This window comes from Phoxinus phoxinus, assembly GCF_949152265.1.
Source record: "Phoxinus phoxinus genome assembly, chromosome: 1".
Lineage (NCBI taxonomy): Eukaryota > Metazoa > Chordata > Actinopteri > Cypriniformes > Leuciscidae > Phoxinus > Phoxinus phoxinus.
In genome coordinates, this window is record NC_136876.1 from 15,957,206 (window position 1) to 15,972,692 (window position 15,487).

The 15,487-nt window shown below is 36.9% G+C and overlaps 2 protein-coding genes across 5 annotated transcripts in view; one reads left to right on the forward strand and one right to left on the reverse strand.

Moving 5' to 3' along the window:
• Window positions 1-15,129, reverse strand: tedc2 (tubulin epsilon and delta complex 2). 3 transcript variants are annotated; one of them, XR_013794546.1, is made up of 12 exons: window positions 14,862-15,129; window positions 14,448-14,560; window positions 13,007-13,068; window positions 12,431-12,914; window positions 11,744-11,797; window positions 11,013-11,091; window positions 7,489-7,597; window positions 7,196-7,294; window positions 5,000-5,187; window positions 4,532-4,702; window positions 473-625; window positions 1-382 (listed from the first exon to the last, which is right to left on the reverse strand). XR_013794546.1 is itself a non-coding variant. In XM_079585897.1 (10 exons), the coding sequence occupies exons 2-10, from the start codon at window positions 14,549-14,551 to the stop codon at window positions 4,562-4,564; spliced, it is 1,308 nt and encodes a 435-aa protein (XP_079442023.1). In that variant the 5' UTR covers window positions 14,552-14,560; window positions 14,862-15,083; the 3' UTR covers window positions 1,804-4,561. The 3 variants fall into 3 exon arrangements, 2 of the variants coding, with proteins under 2 accessions (XP_079442023.1, XP_079442022.1); XM_079585897.1 differs by lacking the exons at window positions 1-382; window positions 473-625 and having other exon boundaries at window positions 1,804-4,702; window positions 13,019-13,068; window positions 14,862-15,083; XM_079585896.1 differs by lacking the exons at window positions 1-382; window positions 473-625 and having other exon boundaries at window positions 1,804-4,702; window positions 14,862-15,083.
• The window catches only part of cfap70 (cilia and flagella associated protein 70), a 17,416-nt gene continuing 17,013 nt past the window's right edge, over window positions 15,085-15,487 (forward strand). Inside the window, exon 1 of one of the 2 annotated variants that reach the window (XM_079585426.1) lies at window positions 15,085-15,230. In XM_079585426.1, the coding sequence (XP_079441552.1) occupies window positions 15,162-15,230 (69 nt within the window). In that variant the 5' untranslated portion in view covers window positions 15,085-15,161. The remainder of the gene's footprint in view (window positions 15,231-15,487) is intronic. The other variant, XM_079585425.1, reaches the window with a different exon arrangement.

Sequence of the window (15,487 nt, forward strand, 5' to 3'; positions counted from 1 at the left end):
GCAAGAGAAAGATAAATCATTTATAATAAATACTGCAATATTCAATTAAAAAAAGAGACAAGATGTCATGGCGGCTTTAAAAGTGTCGTCACAAAGTGAACGTGTCCTGGTTGAACTCACTCGCGCACTCATCTGTTGTTTTTCTACTTTTTTGTCTTTCTTTTCCCCACGATGGAAGTATCAGTCCCTTGAATGTGTTCCCGTGTGAGTCAGTGACATCAGCGTAGAGTGGGCGTGGGCTGGAGGAGGACGCCCACCCGTGAACCCAGCGCCACCTGTCTCCCAGTCTGGAACAGCTTGAGCCTCCTGTCTGTGGGCCACCGTCCCCCAACGGGCCCTATGGCACCTCTCAAACACTCATTTCCACACGCTCAGCATGAATCTGACATAAATAAACATATTTAGCACTCTAAAAATGAGGTTTAGGACTGTTCGTTGTGCATAAATGAATATCCCAAGCATGAAAACTTACCGCAGGCGATCCTCGTGGTGAGTTGCACGTTATATGACCGGAACGAGGCCTGTTCGATTTGTTAATCCTATGATCTATTGATCGACTCAGTAGGTTGGCGGAGGTGCCCGTGACAGCTTTGTGCTCCTCGGGCTGTGTGAAAACCATGTGGGACTGTAAAAGTGAGATGAAATCAATGAGAAGTACCTCCTTTGTTCTCCACTTCTGGTGACTAAGAGGTTTGAACCGTCAGAGATTAACTAACAATCATCACAATCACACAAACCATTGGCATGTTTTGACATATAATCAACTTACCGGGTGGAAAAGTAATACTCGCTGTGAGACTAATGCACTGCATCTCTTCTGCCACAATTTCAGAAATATATTGATATTCTTTTTAGAGAACTAAGCTGCGTCCCAATTCGCATAATATCCATTCTAAGTATTATTCAAAATTATAATTAGTAGTCGCGTCTCAAATGACGCACTATTCATGTCAAAAAAAAGTTGGATGTTTAAGTCATTTCACCTTAAATTTAATTAAATTGACTTAAAAAGGAGTTGAATCTTGTTTAACTTATATAAAAAAGTTGAAAATTAATCTTTTTTGTGAGTTAAAGTAATGTAAAAACATGTTGTTATAACTTATTGATCATATATATTTTTTTACAGTGAACACTATGCACTATGTAGCCTACTCAACCATGTACTCTAAGTGTATGAATTTTATAAGGTTATTTTGTCATTCACTGTCGGAGTTTGATGCCCCTCCCCTCCAACATTACACACTTTGTTTTTTTCCGTTAATTAAGTGCGTCATCCGTGTATTTAAAGTGTACTTTTTCAATGTGGAAGTTTTCAGTGTACTCGCACTATTTATACTACAAAACATCATAGAATAGTGCATAAGTTGGCGAATTGAGACGTAACTAGTGTGTCCCTTGAAATGAGTAGGCCTACTCCAAAAGATACCGGGTGGTCTGCTTTTTCCGGTTAGATCCGTGTAGATCTGTGCAGCTTTAATGGCTAATATTGCCCACAACCCATCGCACGTTGGACGAGGATTCGATTAGAACTACAAACACGAGTAAAAAGTGTTAAAAACTACAAACATGGCAGATGTGTGAGTCGAGAGGTTTAGATAAAGGGGTTTGAGTGATTAATTATCAGTATGTAACCTGACGAAGATATTTATCCAATGTTATCTACATTATATTTCATCTGCAGCGGCATTGTGAACTTTTGTTAAGATACGTTTAGTCATTAACTTTTAAATGCATCAGGTAACACTTAATAAGGTTCATTATTTAACATTAGTTATGTATTAACTAACATAACAATGAGCAATACATTTGTTACAGTATTTAATCATCTTTGTTAATGTTAGTTAATAAATATACAGCTTTTCTTTGTTTGTTCATGTTAGTTCACAGCGCATTAATTAATGTTAACAAATCCAACGTTTGATTTTAGTGACGTATTAGTACATTTTGAAATTAATATTAACTAAGATTAAGAAAATAAAAAGTCTCAAAATAAGTCTCGAAATAAAATACTAGGTAACACTTTAGTTTAGGGTTCATTTCTTACTATGAACTAGTTACTTATTAGCATGCATAGGCTGTTTGTTATAAAGCACATATTAATGACTTATTCTGCATGACCATATCCTACATCCCTTAATCCACCCAATACTTAAACTTAACAGCCTTAGTAACTATTAATAAGCAGTGATTAGGAGTTTATTGAGGCAAAAGTTGTTGTTAGTTAGTTAATAGTGAGAATTAGACCCTAATCTAAAAAGTGTGACCAAATACTACAATAAAATACAAAAGTAAAAAATAAAATAAAAATAAAAAAAGATAAAAATCCATGGAATCTGATTCTTACAGACATCTATGTAGTTTGAGCTCACATTAAACAGATTTTTTTTAAATACATTTGTCTTTTTTCTAGTCATTTTGAGGCTTAATGTGATTCTGAGGTAATTCAAAAAGAGCAGAACTGGCATTCATTATGTTTTGGATTGTAAAATCGAATATGATCTTTAGGACTGACAAGATTTCAAACATAATTGTCAAATATACTCATCATTTCCTTCAGTGTGAAGTTTTTTGTAATTGGAAACTAGTGGACCTTTAAAGGAACATATACCTGGTACAATAGAAGTTAAGCTTAATGGACAAATTTACAATAACATTTACTCTTACAATGGTCGTCTATGGTGTAAGACACTGCACCCGGATAAACATTAAAATACACACAGGTTCAGAAACATGACACACAATATCTGATCGTCTTACAAATGTCTATATCTGCTTTGAAATCACATTATACAGATTTTTAAAAACATGTTTGAGTCTGATTGGTTATATCATATGCTAAATAGGTTTTTCTTTGTGGTCATTTAGGACATAAAATGATTTTAATGCTATGCAACTAGAGCAGTAGCGGGATTTTGAATGGTGAATGAATAAATAATTTCTGACACATATAACAGCACCGCTGTGGGATGTCATGATGGACATAAACATAAGCAAAATTTGGGGGGTTTTCTCTCGTCTATCCACAATAGCAGCCACTCTCATAGTCACTATGGCAACTGACGTAGATACAGATATCGACTGCACTGTCTGAAGCAACAGATGCTGTTTCTTTCATTACCTGCAAAATCAGTCAGACCTAAAGATCATATTTGATTGGTCGCATTGTGAACGAAGCCTTTGAAAGCAGTCCGTTGAAGGGACAGTGCTGCTACATGTTACATTTTGTACTTTTACATTCAACTTGGAATGTGTGAATGTCCTACTTGGAAAAAAATGCAATGAAACAACGAATGAAATTAATTTTGAATGAATAAAGCTAAAGTGTTTTGTTTTTTCCATTAACTCTAAGAAAAACTCTTCCAAAATATTCAATGTGATCAACACATTCGTATGACAATTAGTAAGTTTGAGTTCATACAAACTGATACGATCTCATTTGTAAGATTTATATGATCCGCTTACACCCCCTTAAGGTCAGTATCAGAATATTAGCAGTGTTGCAAAGTCCGTGCTGTTCTTTTTTTTTACTTTTTATTCATCAATGAATCCTGAAAAAAGTATCACAGCTTCCAAAAAATATTAAGCAGCACAACTGTTTCAAACATTATCAATATCAAATCATCATATTAGAATGATTTCTGAAGGATCATGTGACACTGAAGAATGATGCTGAAAATTCAGCTTTGATCACAGGAATAAATTACATTTGAAAGTATATTAAAATGGAAATGTTCACAATATTACAGTTTTTTTCGATTAAATAAATGTTTCCAAACTTTTGATCGATTTACATAGACACAGATCCAAACAGCACTTGCATCAGTAACACCCAGAACACGAGGTCCACCACTAAAAGGTGATTTAGACGCTTTCTAGATCGAAAAACACACATTTTTGATTGGACGATGGGACTCGGGAATGTCTAGACATCCATTATGAGTGCATTACAGCATAAACACAATTATAGTTTGCTTTTATAAATTGAGGGATGAGTCTAAATTACTTTCAGCCCTAACAGACGTCATGCCACAGATGCTGTCGATAAAGACTCTGGAAGAGGTTCAGGACAGCATTCAGGACACATCACCCTCTGCTGGCAAAACACAACACCACAGGCCTCAAGAGAACGCACGGTATTAGTGTTCAAAAGATGCCGGTGGTTTGGCACGCTGACGCTCACAGTAATGAATTCAAACTGGGAGAACTCCTCAGAGAGCCAAACAAACTTCTACCGCACAGTGATAGACGATAATATATGCGGGATGAAATGAAATCCTGACTCATGGATCATGAGAGACGTCAGCTGGAAGCTTTATTCGTGTTTCTTAACAGCAGCTGCACTCGCTCATCACGTCTCCAGTCACGTGACTGATCACAAAAAGCACTTTGTTTGACATCCGAGGCAAACGCACAACAGCGAACGCGCTTGGCGCTGAAACGCTAGCGGTTCCTCTCAGAATAAGAGTTCTGGAGAGAACAGTTTTGTGTGGAATACTTTCCAGCTGTGCTTCGTAGAGTTCAGTGAACTAACCCTGAGATACAGTCTTGCTTTTGCTCAATCTCACTCCGAATCCAAAACCAGCGACGGGAACTGAACGCCTCCCTCCGCCAGAAGCGAGTACACACCACGCAGAGCCACGGCACTGGGTCGCCCGGCACCGGAATGAGCGTCCCAGAAAGACACAAGCTTATCGGACATCGCCTGAAAACAGAAAAAACACGTGCTTAATACAATACAGGTTGTTTCAAAGCAGCTTTACTGTGATAAACATTAAATTCTGCTGTAAAGAGGCTCTAAAAAGACAATATTATCATAAGACTTATGCAGTCGTCATAAGTTCATCAATTATTATGAAATGAGTTCAATTCAGATGTAAAGCAGCTCTACAGAAAACAATAGTGGAGATATTTAACAATATGATGACCTTTTTTTGGCCAAATGATAAAAAAAGGGTATCTCTTGAATATAAGGCGGCGAGATATCGAAATGATTTGAAACCTTCTGGAGACGGATGGCCTGCTGAAGTTGTTCTACTCTGAGCCTTTGGCTTTCCAGCTCTCCGAGTTCAGTCTCACTGCTGTAGGACAGGATGGGCGGCAGACAGGAACGATCTGGGTCACCCCATTCACCTCTCCTCCGGATGGGACACAACGCTCCAGAGCTACTCTTATCCCACCTCTCCCAGTCTGAGAAACACAAGGCAGTTTTGCACTGGATTTAGATCTACGTCCAGGTTATCAACCCATATAATCCAGATCAAGCTGTGTGAACGGGAAAGTGAACTGAATTCACAACTGAACTGCAAAATCTGTGATAATATCATTTCTTAAAGCTACACTGTGTAGGAATTACTCCCATCTACTCTTACTACCAACTGAATATTACTTTCTAGCCCCTCCCATTCCGAGGGCGTTTTAACTCTTACGGTGGCCGTATTATTTAAAATCTGCCGGCATTCATGAGTAATCTCCCCCTCGCATTCGTCACGGTGCCACTGAGTGTAAAAACGCGAAAGGCGAAGCTTGAATTTCCAGGTATGTCCCTCTTTGGCTACAGTATTTTCAAGATGGATGCGCAACATGGCTGCCGCCATTCGAGCGACTCGCTCGTATGTATTATAAATGGCAGATTCTACGCTTACGAGAATACGAGAATACTTGATTAGTTGGTAGAAGTAATTATACATTAATGATGAGCACATATAATTTTGAAATAACAAAGTGGTTTTTGCTAAGAATCAACTTAAAAAATAACACAGTGTAGCTTTAATAACATTCTAATGATAGGCTACCAAATGCAATTGGCATAAAGCAAAACATTGAAAATGAGCAAACGTCGACAGTACATTAATTGCTTTCCCAAGAAGCAAAAACATGGGAACTCTGGCACATGGATCCCTTCGGAGTAGGGGGATTTCTATGGGGTTGTGGTGGATGAAGTTTCAAAATGATGAACCATGTGTGAGGCTTGTTGTTGTGTTATCTGTCAAATCCAGAGGGAGCGGAGCACTTCAAATCGCATGAGAAAAAAATATAACAGCTAACAACCTTGAGAAAGGGGATGGGGGTTTCGACTTCTTGGATAATTGGATGGTATGTCACTTGTAGAAATCGAACATGTGAAACTGAACACACATTAATAGACCCAAAATAGACTTAAAAAAGTTTTTGATCACTGCTAATACTATCTATGTACACGCAGATGAATGTACATTGTTGACTTGTGTAATGACGTAATGTGTGTGAGAACAGAAGTGAAAAGAGTAACGAAGATGGATGATGTTCGCTAGTCCTGTCTCGTGTGCTTCTTTGCATATAAAGTAGACCGGGGCTAGTTGTCACAAAAACAACAATTACACAAAAGTGTGGTTTTTCTAGCACTGGTTTTGTAAGTTCGTTTTAAACGCCAGAATGTTCTCAAATTAAAATATGTGTTTAATTACAATATAACAATATTTTGTAATATCTCTCTGTTTTATTGTTTACAAAAAAAAACTATAAAAACACACTGACATTTTCAAAAAAGAGTCAGCTTTAGAATAAAGGCAGATTTGAACTGTCTTTGATTTTAAGAATTGTTCATAGATGTCAAATTGGGTCAAGTTTTTGCATGTGCCAAATAAAATGATAATTAAATAAATAATATTAAAAATAAAAACATTTACAAATAGTTTCATAAATTAATAATTCATTATCATTTAATATCAATATTATAATTTATATTACCGGTAATAAGAAAATTAAAATAAATACATTTAGTTCAAATATTCTAATAAATATTTAAATTCTAACAAATTTGATCAGAAAAAATTATTAATTGTAGATTCTGTTGGTAAAAACAATTGTTTCATATTTTTGTATGTTACCTTTTGCTGTTTCATGAATTGTTTTGTACTTGTTTAACACAATTTTGGGCATTAAATAACCTATGTGTGACAATTTACCTTATGATGCACTTTTGGGGCATGTTGTCACAAAAGGTCAGTGTGCGTTAAACGAACTGTATCTTTTCCCTGAGCCGTAAAATGTAATATTTTACATTTATTTTGTAAATTGACATTATTAATTAAGCAGGTGCTTTTATTCAAAGTGTCTTACAAATGAGTAACAACGCAAGAAACAAACTCTGCTCATGAACCATGACCGGAAAATGACGTCAAAATGCTTGGGCGACTGGACAGAGATTGTGAAGTACCTTTCTTCCGCTGATGAGCACATGTAAGAAGATCTGCCGTCATTCTCTCCAAACCCTCCAGCATCCGCAAGGACTCATATTCTTTCTCATGTGACGTCCCTGTGAGACACACACACACATTTCTCTTGATCTCTATCTACTCCAAATGAGCTGCCCGCCTGTGAAACGTCCTGTGACTCAGAGGAATAAAGACTAGATGACAGTGTTTTCCTTGGACAGACTCTTATTGTCCAGATGCTCATTTCTCAGCCCCCTTCTTCCTCCCACACACTTCTGTCTTCCTGCAGCCCTACCTGAGTCTGAGTGTGTGAAGCAGTGCGTCAGGTCAAGACAACGCTGTGAAAGCACGTCCAGCTCGGCTGTGATCTCAGCAGGACATCTGGAAGGCCATTCGGATGGGAACTGATACAGCAGCAGGTCAAGAACATACAACAACACCATCATATTTGACCAAAACAAAAGAAAGGGAGAGTAAAAGATGAGTTGTACGTTTATCCCTCAAAGCTTCATTTTTAAATGGTCGAATTAAATGTGCCATCTATCCATTCCTGACGAGGCCTTTTGAACAAATAAATAGCAAGTAGAAAAGAGTGGTGAAGAGATGATGTATTTTTCTAGGCCAAAACCCGGAAACAAGTTAGGATTTTAGCACTTCCGGATCCATTGTCCCGAAGTCAATGGGATTTTTTAATGTGTTTTCGGTTAAATGCTTGAAATAAGGTCTGTGGTGTGTTCAAGATATTTTCACGGTTTACCCTCCTGTGATTTTTTTGTCTTGTAAAAGGTGGTTGCTAACAAGTGGCAACCAGAGGTTGTCGGAGACATTATTAAAGGTAGGGTAGGCAATTTTCTTAGCGGCTAGCAATAGCGTGCTAGCTTTGAAAGCATACTTTTAGAGCGTCTACAAAGACACACATCCTTCAAAACACATGAACACCTACAACAGGGAGCGAACAAAAGCGTCACAAGAGACGCCGTTAAACTACCTCATGTCTCAAAGCACATTACATTGAAATAATAATGAACATAAACAATTTACAGAGCTCTTACTTGTACCACCTGACTGCAGCAGATTCATTTCGGCATTGATAGTGTTGACATTGAAATGCATAATTCGAGTCACACGAACAGCTCAGAGTACGGTCCGTATGCAATGATTGGATTAACATTTTATGGTCCTACGCCTTCCCCAGAGGATATACTGTATATACATACTAGAGTTGGGGTACTCGAACTCGGACTCGGACTCGAGTCCGGTCTCGAGTCCAATTTTGAATGGACTCGGACTTGTCACGCACTCGAATGAATTTGTACTCGGACTTGACACGGACTCGGGACATTTTAGACTCGGGAAAATGTCCGAGTCCAGTCGAGTCCGGGCACTGGATGACACAAAACGAAATTTTGTGAATTTTTTTTATTTAAAAACGAAACGAAACAACGTTGTTTCAGCGTTGAGCATTGTAGCCAATCACAGTTAAGTGCATAAAATCAGTGGCAAATCAGAGGCGTTTTAGAGTCCGCATGCGAATAATTCGCTCAAAATGTATGTTTAGAATCAGCACGAGCTTTATCCTTTCGCAAATCCCCTCATAAACAACAAAGTCTCTCTAGACGCAATATAAATAAGATCACTGTGCAGTGCGGACAACTTCAGTCAGTGTTTATGACGAGAGTTTTAGGGAGAGTGCCGAACGCGGTAAGTGATGGCTTAAAGGGAGCGCTGTTGACAATCTAAATAGTTTTGTTTTTCATACTTCTAGAGGACCAGTGGTTACGTTCACACTGTAAATTATAAACAGTGACAACTGCATTTAAATGTGGGATTGAATCCACTTAATATTTGTCCTTTGAGTCATGAAATTGCGATGATTTGACACATAGCAACATAAGAACGTGATAACCATAGCAACATTTTGGCGTCTAATAATGTTATCATTTTTGTTGCATTTATACTTTAGTCATAAGTTTACATACTCCTTGCAGAATCTCCAAAATGTTATTTTTATATGTTTTTTAATAAGACGGATCATACACATTGTTTCTATTTAGTACTGCCCTGAAAAAGCTTTTTCACATAACAGATGTTTAATAGCCTAAATAAAATACAAACACAAAATAAAGACAAATTACATAGGCTCGATTTTAATATTGTGTCATTACCTGAATGATCCACAACTTTTTTATCTTTTTTTCTTTTTTTAATGGTTGAGGAAAAATCATCCAGCTCCTGCACATTCTTTGCTTTTCCAGCATCTTCTGCATATTTGACTCCTTACTAGCAGTGACTATGATTGTAAGATCCATACTTTCACACTGGTGACAACTGAGGGACTCATACACAACTATTACAAACCCTGCAAACATTTAGTGATGCACAAGAAGGAAGCATCCGTTAAGAGCCAAGAGGTGTAAACTTTTGAACTGGATCATTGGTGTAAATTGGTCTTATTTGTTTAAAATTGCATTCATTAATTTAGTCCAACCCTTCAGAGGCTAAATAAGATATTAGCATGTACAACACAATAAGAAAAATTTAAACATCATCATCTTGCTCAAAAGTTTACCCCTGGCTCTTAATGCATCGTGTTGCATTATTAAGCATTACCTTGCAGATTCTAAAAGATGTACAATAGGTAAACGTATGACTGTAACTATACATTGCAATCATTTTGTAAGGTTTAAAATATTAATTTAAGAGCTCAGTGTTGAGACCTTTCGCCGGGATTTGATTGACAGGTGATCTGACCAATTATAATGCAGATACACGCCATTTTTGTTCGACAAACCAAATCAGTTAGTAGATTAAAGGCAGTGGACTTGAACTTGAAAAATAGTGTGTATTGATTTCTTTTTTAGAAATTTGTGCTATAATTAGAAGAGATTATCAGTTCACGTGCTGCTTGAACTGAGGCCTACACATTAAAGCACCACAAAACAGTATTTATCGTTTGAATTTCATAAAAATTAAAAAAATTGAAAGCTGAGACTTTATTTCAAACCAAAAGTACCCTGCTCTGTCTGTTGGCACATTGTTAGTGTCCTCTTTGCTCCGACCGAGAACATGTGGAGTGAGAGAGGAATGGCTTGTCGGACGTAGCAACAGTAACCAAGAGGGGCGGGTCTTTGTGAAAGGTCAATTTCAAATCATTTAAATCTTTGTGGACTCGGCCGGACTCGACTCGGACTCGGATGTTAAGGACTCGGACTCAAGTCCGACTCGACCCTCTTTGGACTCGGACTTGGACTTGTACTCGGTTGTTAAGGACTTGGACTCGACTCGGACTCGACAAAGGTGGACTCGGACCCAACACTAATACATACATCGTTTGCTTTCACAGCCTCGTTGTGTTTATAATTGCGCTCTTGCAAACTATTATGACTCGAACTTTCAGTAAAAATGTTTTTAAGCAAAGACTGGAAGACAATGATGGTGACGTTGAAGTCATGCGACCGTGGTGTATTTCGTTTATAGCCTACGTTTAGCTTCTACTGACTGTATTTACGCTTCAAAATTCGTAAAAGTTGTGTTCATTTGTGAAGATTTTCACATGTAAGAATCATAGAGTTTTGTTGATCACAGAGCTTATTTTCGGAAATTATCCAAAACCCAATGGAAAAATCCTATTGGGTTTTTGTTAGGGAACCAGGGTGGCCTACAAAAACACGTCATCCCTGCACCACTCTATAGTGTGCAGTGTAGTCCTAGATCAGGATTAAAACCCACCAACCGGAGAAACGATGATTGCATGGATGCATTGATAATGTCTGGTCATGTGCAACAGGTCAGAAGTGACAGGATTGATCTGAAGGATACATTTGCCCGCAGTCTCTCCGTAAACTGAGTTCTCTCTGGTACTGGCTTTGATTGCTGGGTTAACACTTTTTTCCACAATCTGAAAGAACACTTACACTTTAAAAAAAAAAAGTTTGTTTTTCTTCTCACAATAATAATTTGTGATTTACTATTTTGCATATATTCATTTAGTGTCATTTGATTTAAAGAAATATTCTGGGTTGACTTTTTTTAAGGAAAAATCTTGGTTAAAGTAATGCATGTGCAATGGAAGTACAAGGAGCAAGGTGTTTACATGAAGCATGAGCTTAAAAATGTGTTACTTGAGGTATTATGATGCTTTCTAAATCATAATTTTGCTCTATAACTACTGTTATATGCAGTTATTAGTCACTCACTGATGATATTTGTGTGTAGATGTTTCTCTGTGTAAAAGGTTCAGTTCTCTTTGAGTGTATTGTGTGAAATTGACAAGATTTACCCGCTTTAAATCTTCATATTACCGATATATGACGTTTCACAGACAAGATTAGCAAGCGATTTTTCTTACACTAGTCTCATGCTTAAGTTGCTTTAATTTCGCAACATTATTTTAAGGCTTACTGCGTTGCTCTGTTTACTTCCATTGTACCGTGGCATTGTTTTTTAAAAATGAGTCATTCTAATCAATATTATGCCACAAATACTACTAGTGCTTAGCTTGTCATGAACCCAAAATATTCCATTTATTGAAAAGACAATATTAGACTGACCGGATCTGTTTTGTTCTCTGTGCTCGCCAGACTGGTAACAAAGGAGACGATATCCTACAACAAAAGACAAGCCATTAAAGCTACATTTGATGGAAGAAATATGTTATATATATTAGGCTATATATAGCCTACATATACAATACCATTCAAACTTTTGGGGTACGTAGGATTTTAAAGTTTTTGAAAGAAGTCGCTTCTGCTCACCAAGACTGCATTCATTTGATGGAAATTACATTAAAAATAGTAATATTGTGAAATATTACTAAACTTTTTATCATATGTTTTCTTTTTGAATATATAGTAAAATGTAATTCATTCCTGTAATCAAAGCTGAATTTTCAAAGCTGAATAATCAAAGTGTCACATGATCCTTGAGCACATGATGCTCAAGACACATTTCTGATTATTATCAATGCTGAAAACTGTTGTGCTGCTTCATATTTTAGTTGAAACTGATACATTTCAGGATTATTTGATGAATAAACTTTCACTTTTTTTAAATAGAAATCTTTTGTTACATTATAACTTTTCTGTCACTTTTGATCAATTTAATGTGACCTTTCTGAATAAAAGTAATAATTTATTTCATACTAACCCCAAACTTTAAAAAAGGTAGTGTACGTATTCGATTAAAGATATATTTCATGTTTAGCCACAACAAAGATGAATATCTGATCATATACATACCATTGTGCATTCTGCATATCTCCTGTTGTGAGCTTCCCATCTTTCCCAGACACTTCTTGGCAGGACACTGATGGGGAAGTAGACTCTTCAGCATGTGTGGCTTTGACACACATCTTCTGCTGGGACGCGGTCTTCACTGGAGCGCTCTTCGGGACTGATGGCCTTCCTTTGAACACTGGATGAGCATTCGGTCCCTTCCGAAGCAGAACGGCCCCGTGGGTCACGTTGCCTCCGGCTGCTCCTCTGTGATGATTGGGTTTTTTGCACGTCTCTGAAGGGGGGAAAGATTTCACTGGTTTCCTTTTATCTTCTTCTTTAACAGTAACGTTACTGAGAGGTTTATGTTTGCCCTCATTGGGGTTTTTTCTTTGGTTGCTGTCAGTGTGAAGTTCTTTATGAGCCTCAGATGTGCTGCGGATTCTCAGTGCTTTTTTTAAAACCTGCTCCAACAATTCAATTTCTGGGTTTTCTTCAGCTGGAATATCTGTTTTAGAAAGCAGAGACAAAGATGTATTGTGTAATATATAACATGGGATTATATGACAAATAAAGACAAATAAATGATTTCCCTCTGACCATCTTTAGTACCGATGGCTGTGGCAGTTTCCAGTTCACTGGCTTCTGTCACGCGCGATCTCCTGCACAAATATGACATGATCTGACAAAATTGAACTTTTTACACTCTCTATTTCAAGACATTGGGGCTAAAGGCGCACCGGGTAAAAGTCGCCTTTGATTTTATTTTCGTCTAAACCATTAGATGGCACAAAAAACCTGCCGAAGCACTTTCCAAAACATCTGCTTTTCAAGATGCACGTGGAAATTTGTCTGATCCTTGACGTGAACAACGCAGAAGCGCAAAGTTGATTCTGCGCTAATTTGATCTAATATTTGATGTTTTTTTAAACGAGAATCTCTAAAAAATTATTGAATATATTTTAAGACAAATGTCTTGTTTATGATTTTCAGGTTTGTTCAAGCTAATTAAAGCAAAGTTTTTTCAATAACGGAAGAATATGTAAAAGAAAGGTATATGTAAAAATAAGGTATTGGGGGTAAAAGGTACAATAATTAACATGATAATAAAGAGTTGGCTGACTTTTCCATTTGTTGATATGACATTCAGATTGTAAAAATCATAGACTGAGTTGGGTTTCCACCAAACCAATATATTTAAAAATAGAAAATATAATTTATTGTTACTAACGTAAATCTATATTAAATTATTATGGGATCTTCTTCAATGCTTTCGGAATCTTTACTTTTTAAAATAATTTCGTAATTTTTATATTAACAATAACATTTCTTAATGAAAGTATATTTACTGAATGAAAATTAATTGTTTTATTCATCAAGATAAACAGAAAATAGTACAAACTTTGCTAAAGTGTTTGTTTTGAACATGTATTAGCTTAGACACTATTAAAAACACTATATTATTATAGCTAAAGTATTTGTATCAATACTGTGTGCATTTTGCCCTGTGCTGGTTTTACCCAGTGTTTGGGCCCCCCTCGCCACCTCATACATTTATTCGATTTTTAAACAAAATAAACCACTTTTATAATTTATTTTCACCAAAATGTTGATCCATAAATGTTTAATAAAACATCTTCTTTCTTTTTTTTGCAATCATACACTATGGGAGAAGTGAAAAGCACATTTTTCTTAAGCTGTGCCTTTAGCCCCTTGGTTCCCTACTCCATAACAACAAGAAGGGACTGTTCACCCAAAAAAATGTATTCTGTCATCATATACTCACCACCAAGTTGTTCCAAACCTGTATGAATTTCTTTCTTCGGCTGAACACATAGTATGTACGGTATGTAACAAAAGAATATGGAAGTCAATGGAAGTCACATCAACCGTTTGGTTACAAACATTATTCAAAATATCTTCTTTTGTGATCAACAGAAGAAAGAAATTCATACAGGTTTGGAACAACATGAGGGTGAGTAAATGATGACAGAATTATTATTATTATTATTTTGGTGAACTATCCCTTTAAATACCTTACATTGAGCGCAATATCTCCTTGCACTGCCTGATGTTTTCAGTGAGTCTTGATTCTTCAGCTTTGCACATCTTGACAGCTTCTTCAACGGCATGATGAATAGACATGCTCAATATCTGAGAAAATACACAAGAACTGTAAGCCTAAAGCAACTGTACTGTGTATAGGAGACAACATAGGTGACAATGTTTTTAAACAAAAAGATTTTAGGTTAAAATGAACATGTATGCAAGCATGCACGTTATAACAATGAGGTGACACTAAGTTAATTCAGTTCAGGCATCAAACAGCCAGTTATAATGCACATTGCGTACTAAAGACTGCGTACTTAAATACATTCAATCAGTAAACCTATAACGTTACATGATCAATATGTGTGTGAATATTCAAGACTCTTATCATCATGATTCAAGTTACCCGCCCGGAAGCGCACGTTGGTGTCTAAAAACACAGCTTTCACTTTCCTTTATCCATCCTTTGTGTACCTTCAGCTCGTCGATGGATTTAAATGAATCGTATGTAACTCAGACTGTCAAAATAATGTCAGACAAACAAAGAAAAGTCTGCGTCAAACTTCCGAGCTCAGAGCGACTTCTCACACACAAACGCCCGCTCGTCTCTCTCAAATATCGCGAGACTGACACGAAGCGTCGTTGCTGTGGAAACAAGTGAGCGAGCGCTGAGCAACAGGAGAGAGAAACTCGTTTGGTTTTCAACATGGATAATCACAGAGAGTTTGGGAGAGCTGTTCCAGTGCAGATCACTGTTCTCACTGGAAATAATTTGGTAAGTCACTAAAATCATGTTACAATCACTTAAATAAAAGCCTTAAAATGATTGTGACGAGATATCTCCTGCAAAACCGTGGAAATCATAACCGGGGTTAGTTGTCACACGAGGAACGGCTAACATTGTAAGTTATCTCTTGCTAACTATATGGTTTAAATACCTACTTGTAGTTCAAACTGTCTTACATTAGAGAATAAACTGACTTTCAAATAAACCTACCCTGAGAAATATTCACTGCAGTAAGTTATATAGTG

Bases quoted from the DNA above. Each gene is read 5' to 3' on its own strand.
- tedc2 (XM_079585896.1), bottom strand. From the start codon at position 14,551: ATGTCTATTCATCATGCCGTTGAAGAAGCTGTCAAGATGTGCAAAGCT. The intron at 7,598-11,012 runs GTATCCTTCAGA...CTGCTGTATCAG, and splicing joins CGGAGAGACTGCGGGCAAAT to TTCCCATCCGAATGGCCTTC. The intron at 5,188-7,195 runs GTACTTCACAAT...TGTGTTTCTCAG, and splicing joins TGCTCATCAGCGGAAGAAAG to ACTGGGAGAGGTGGGATAAG.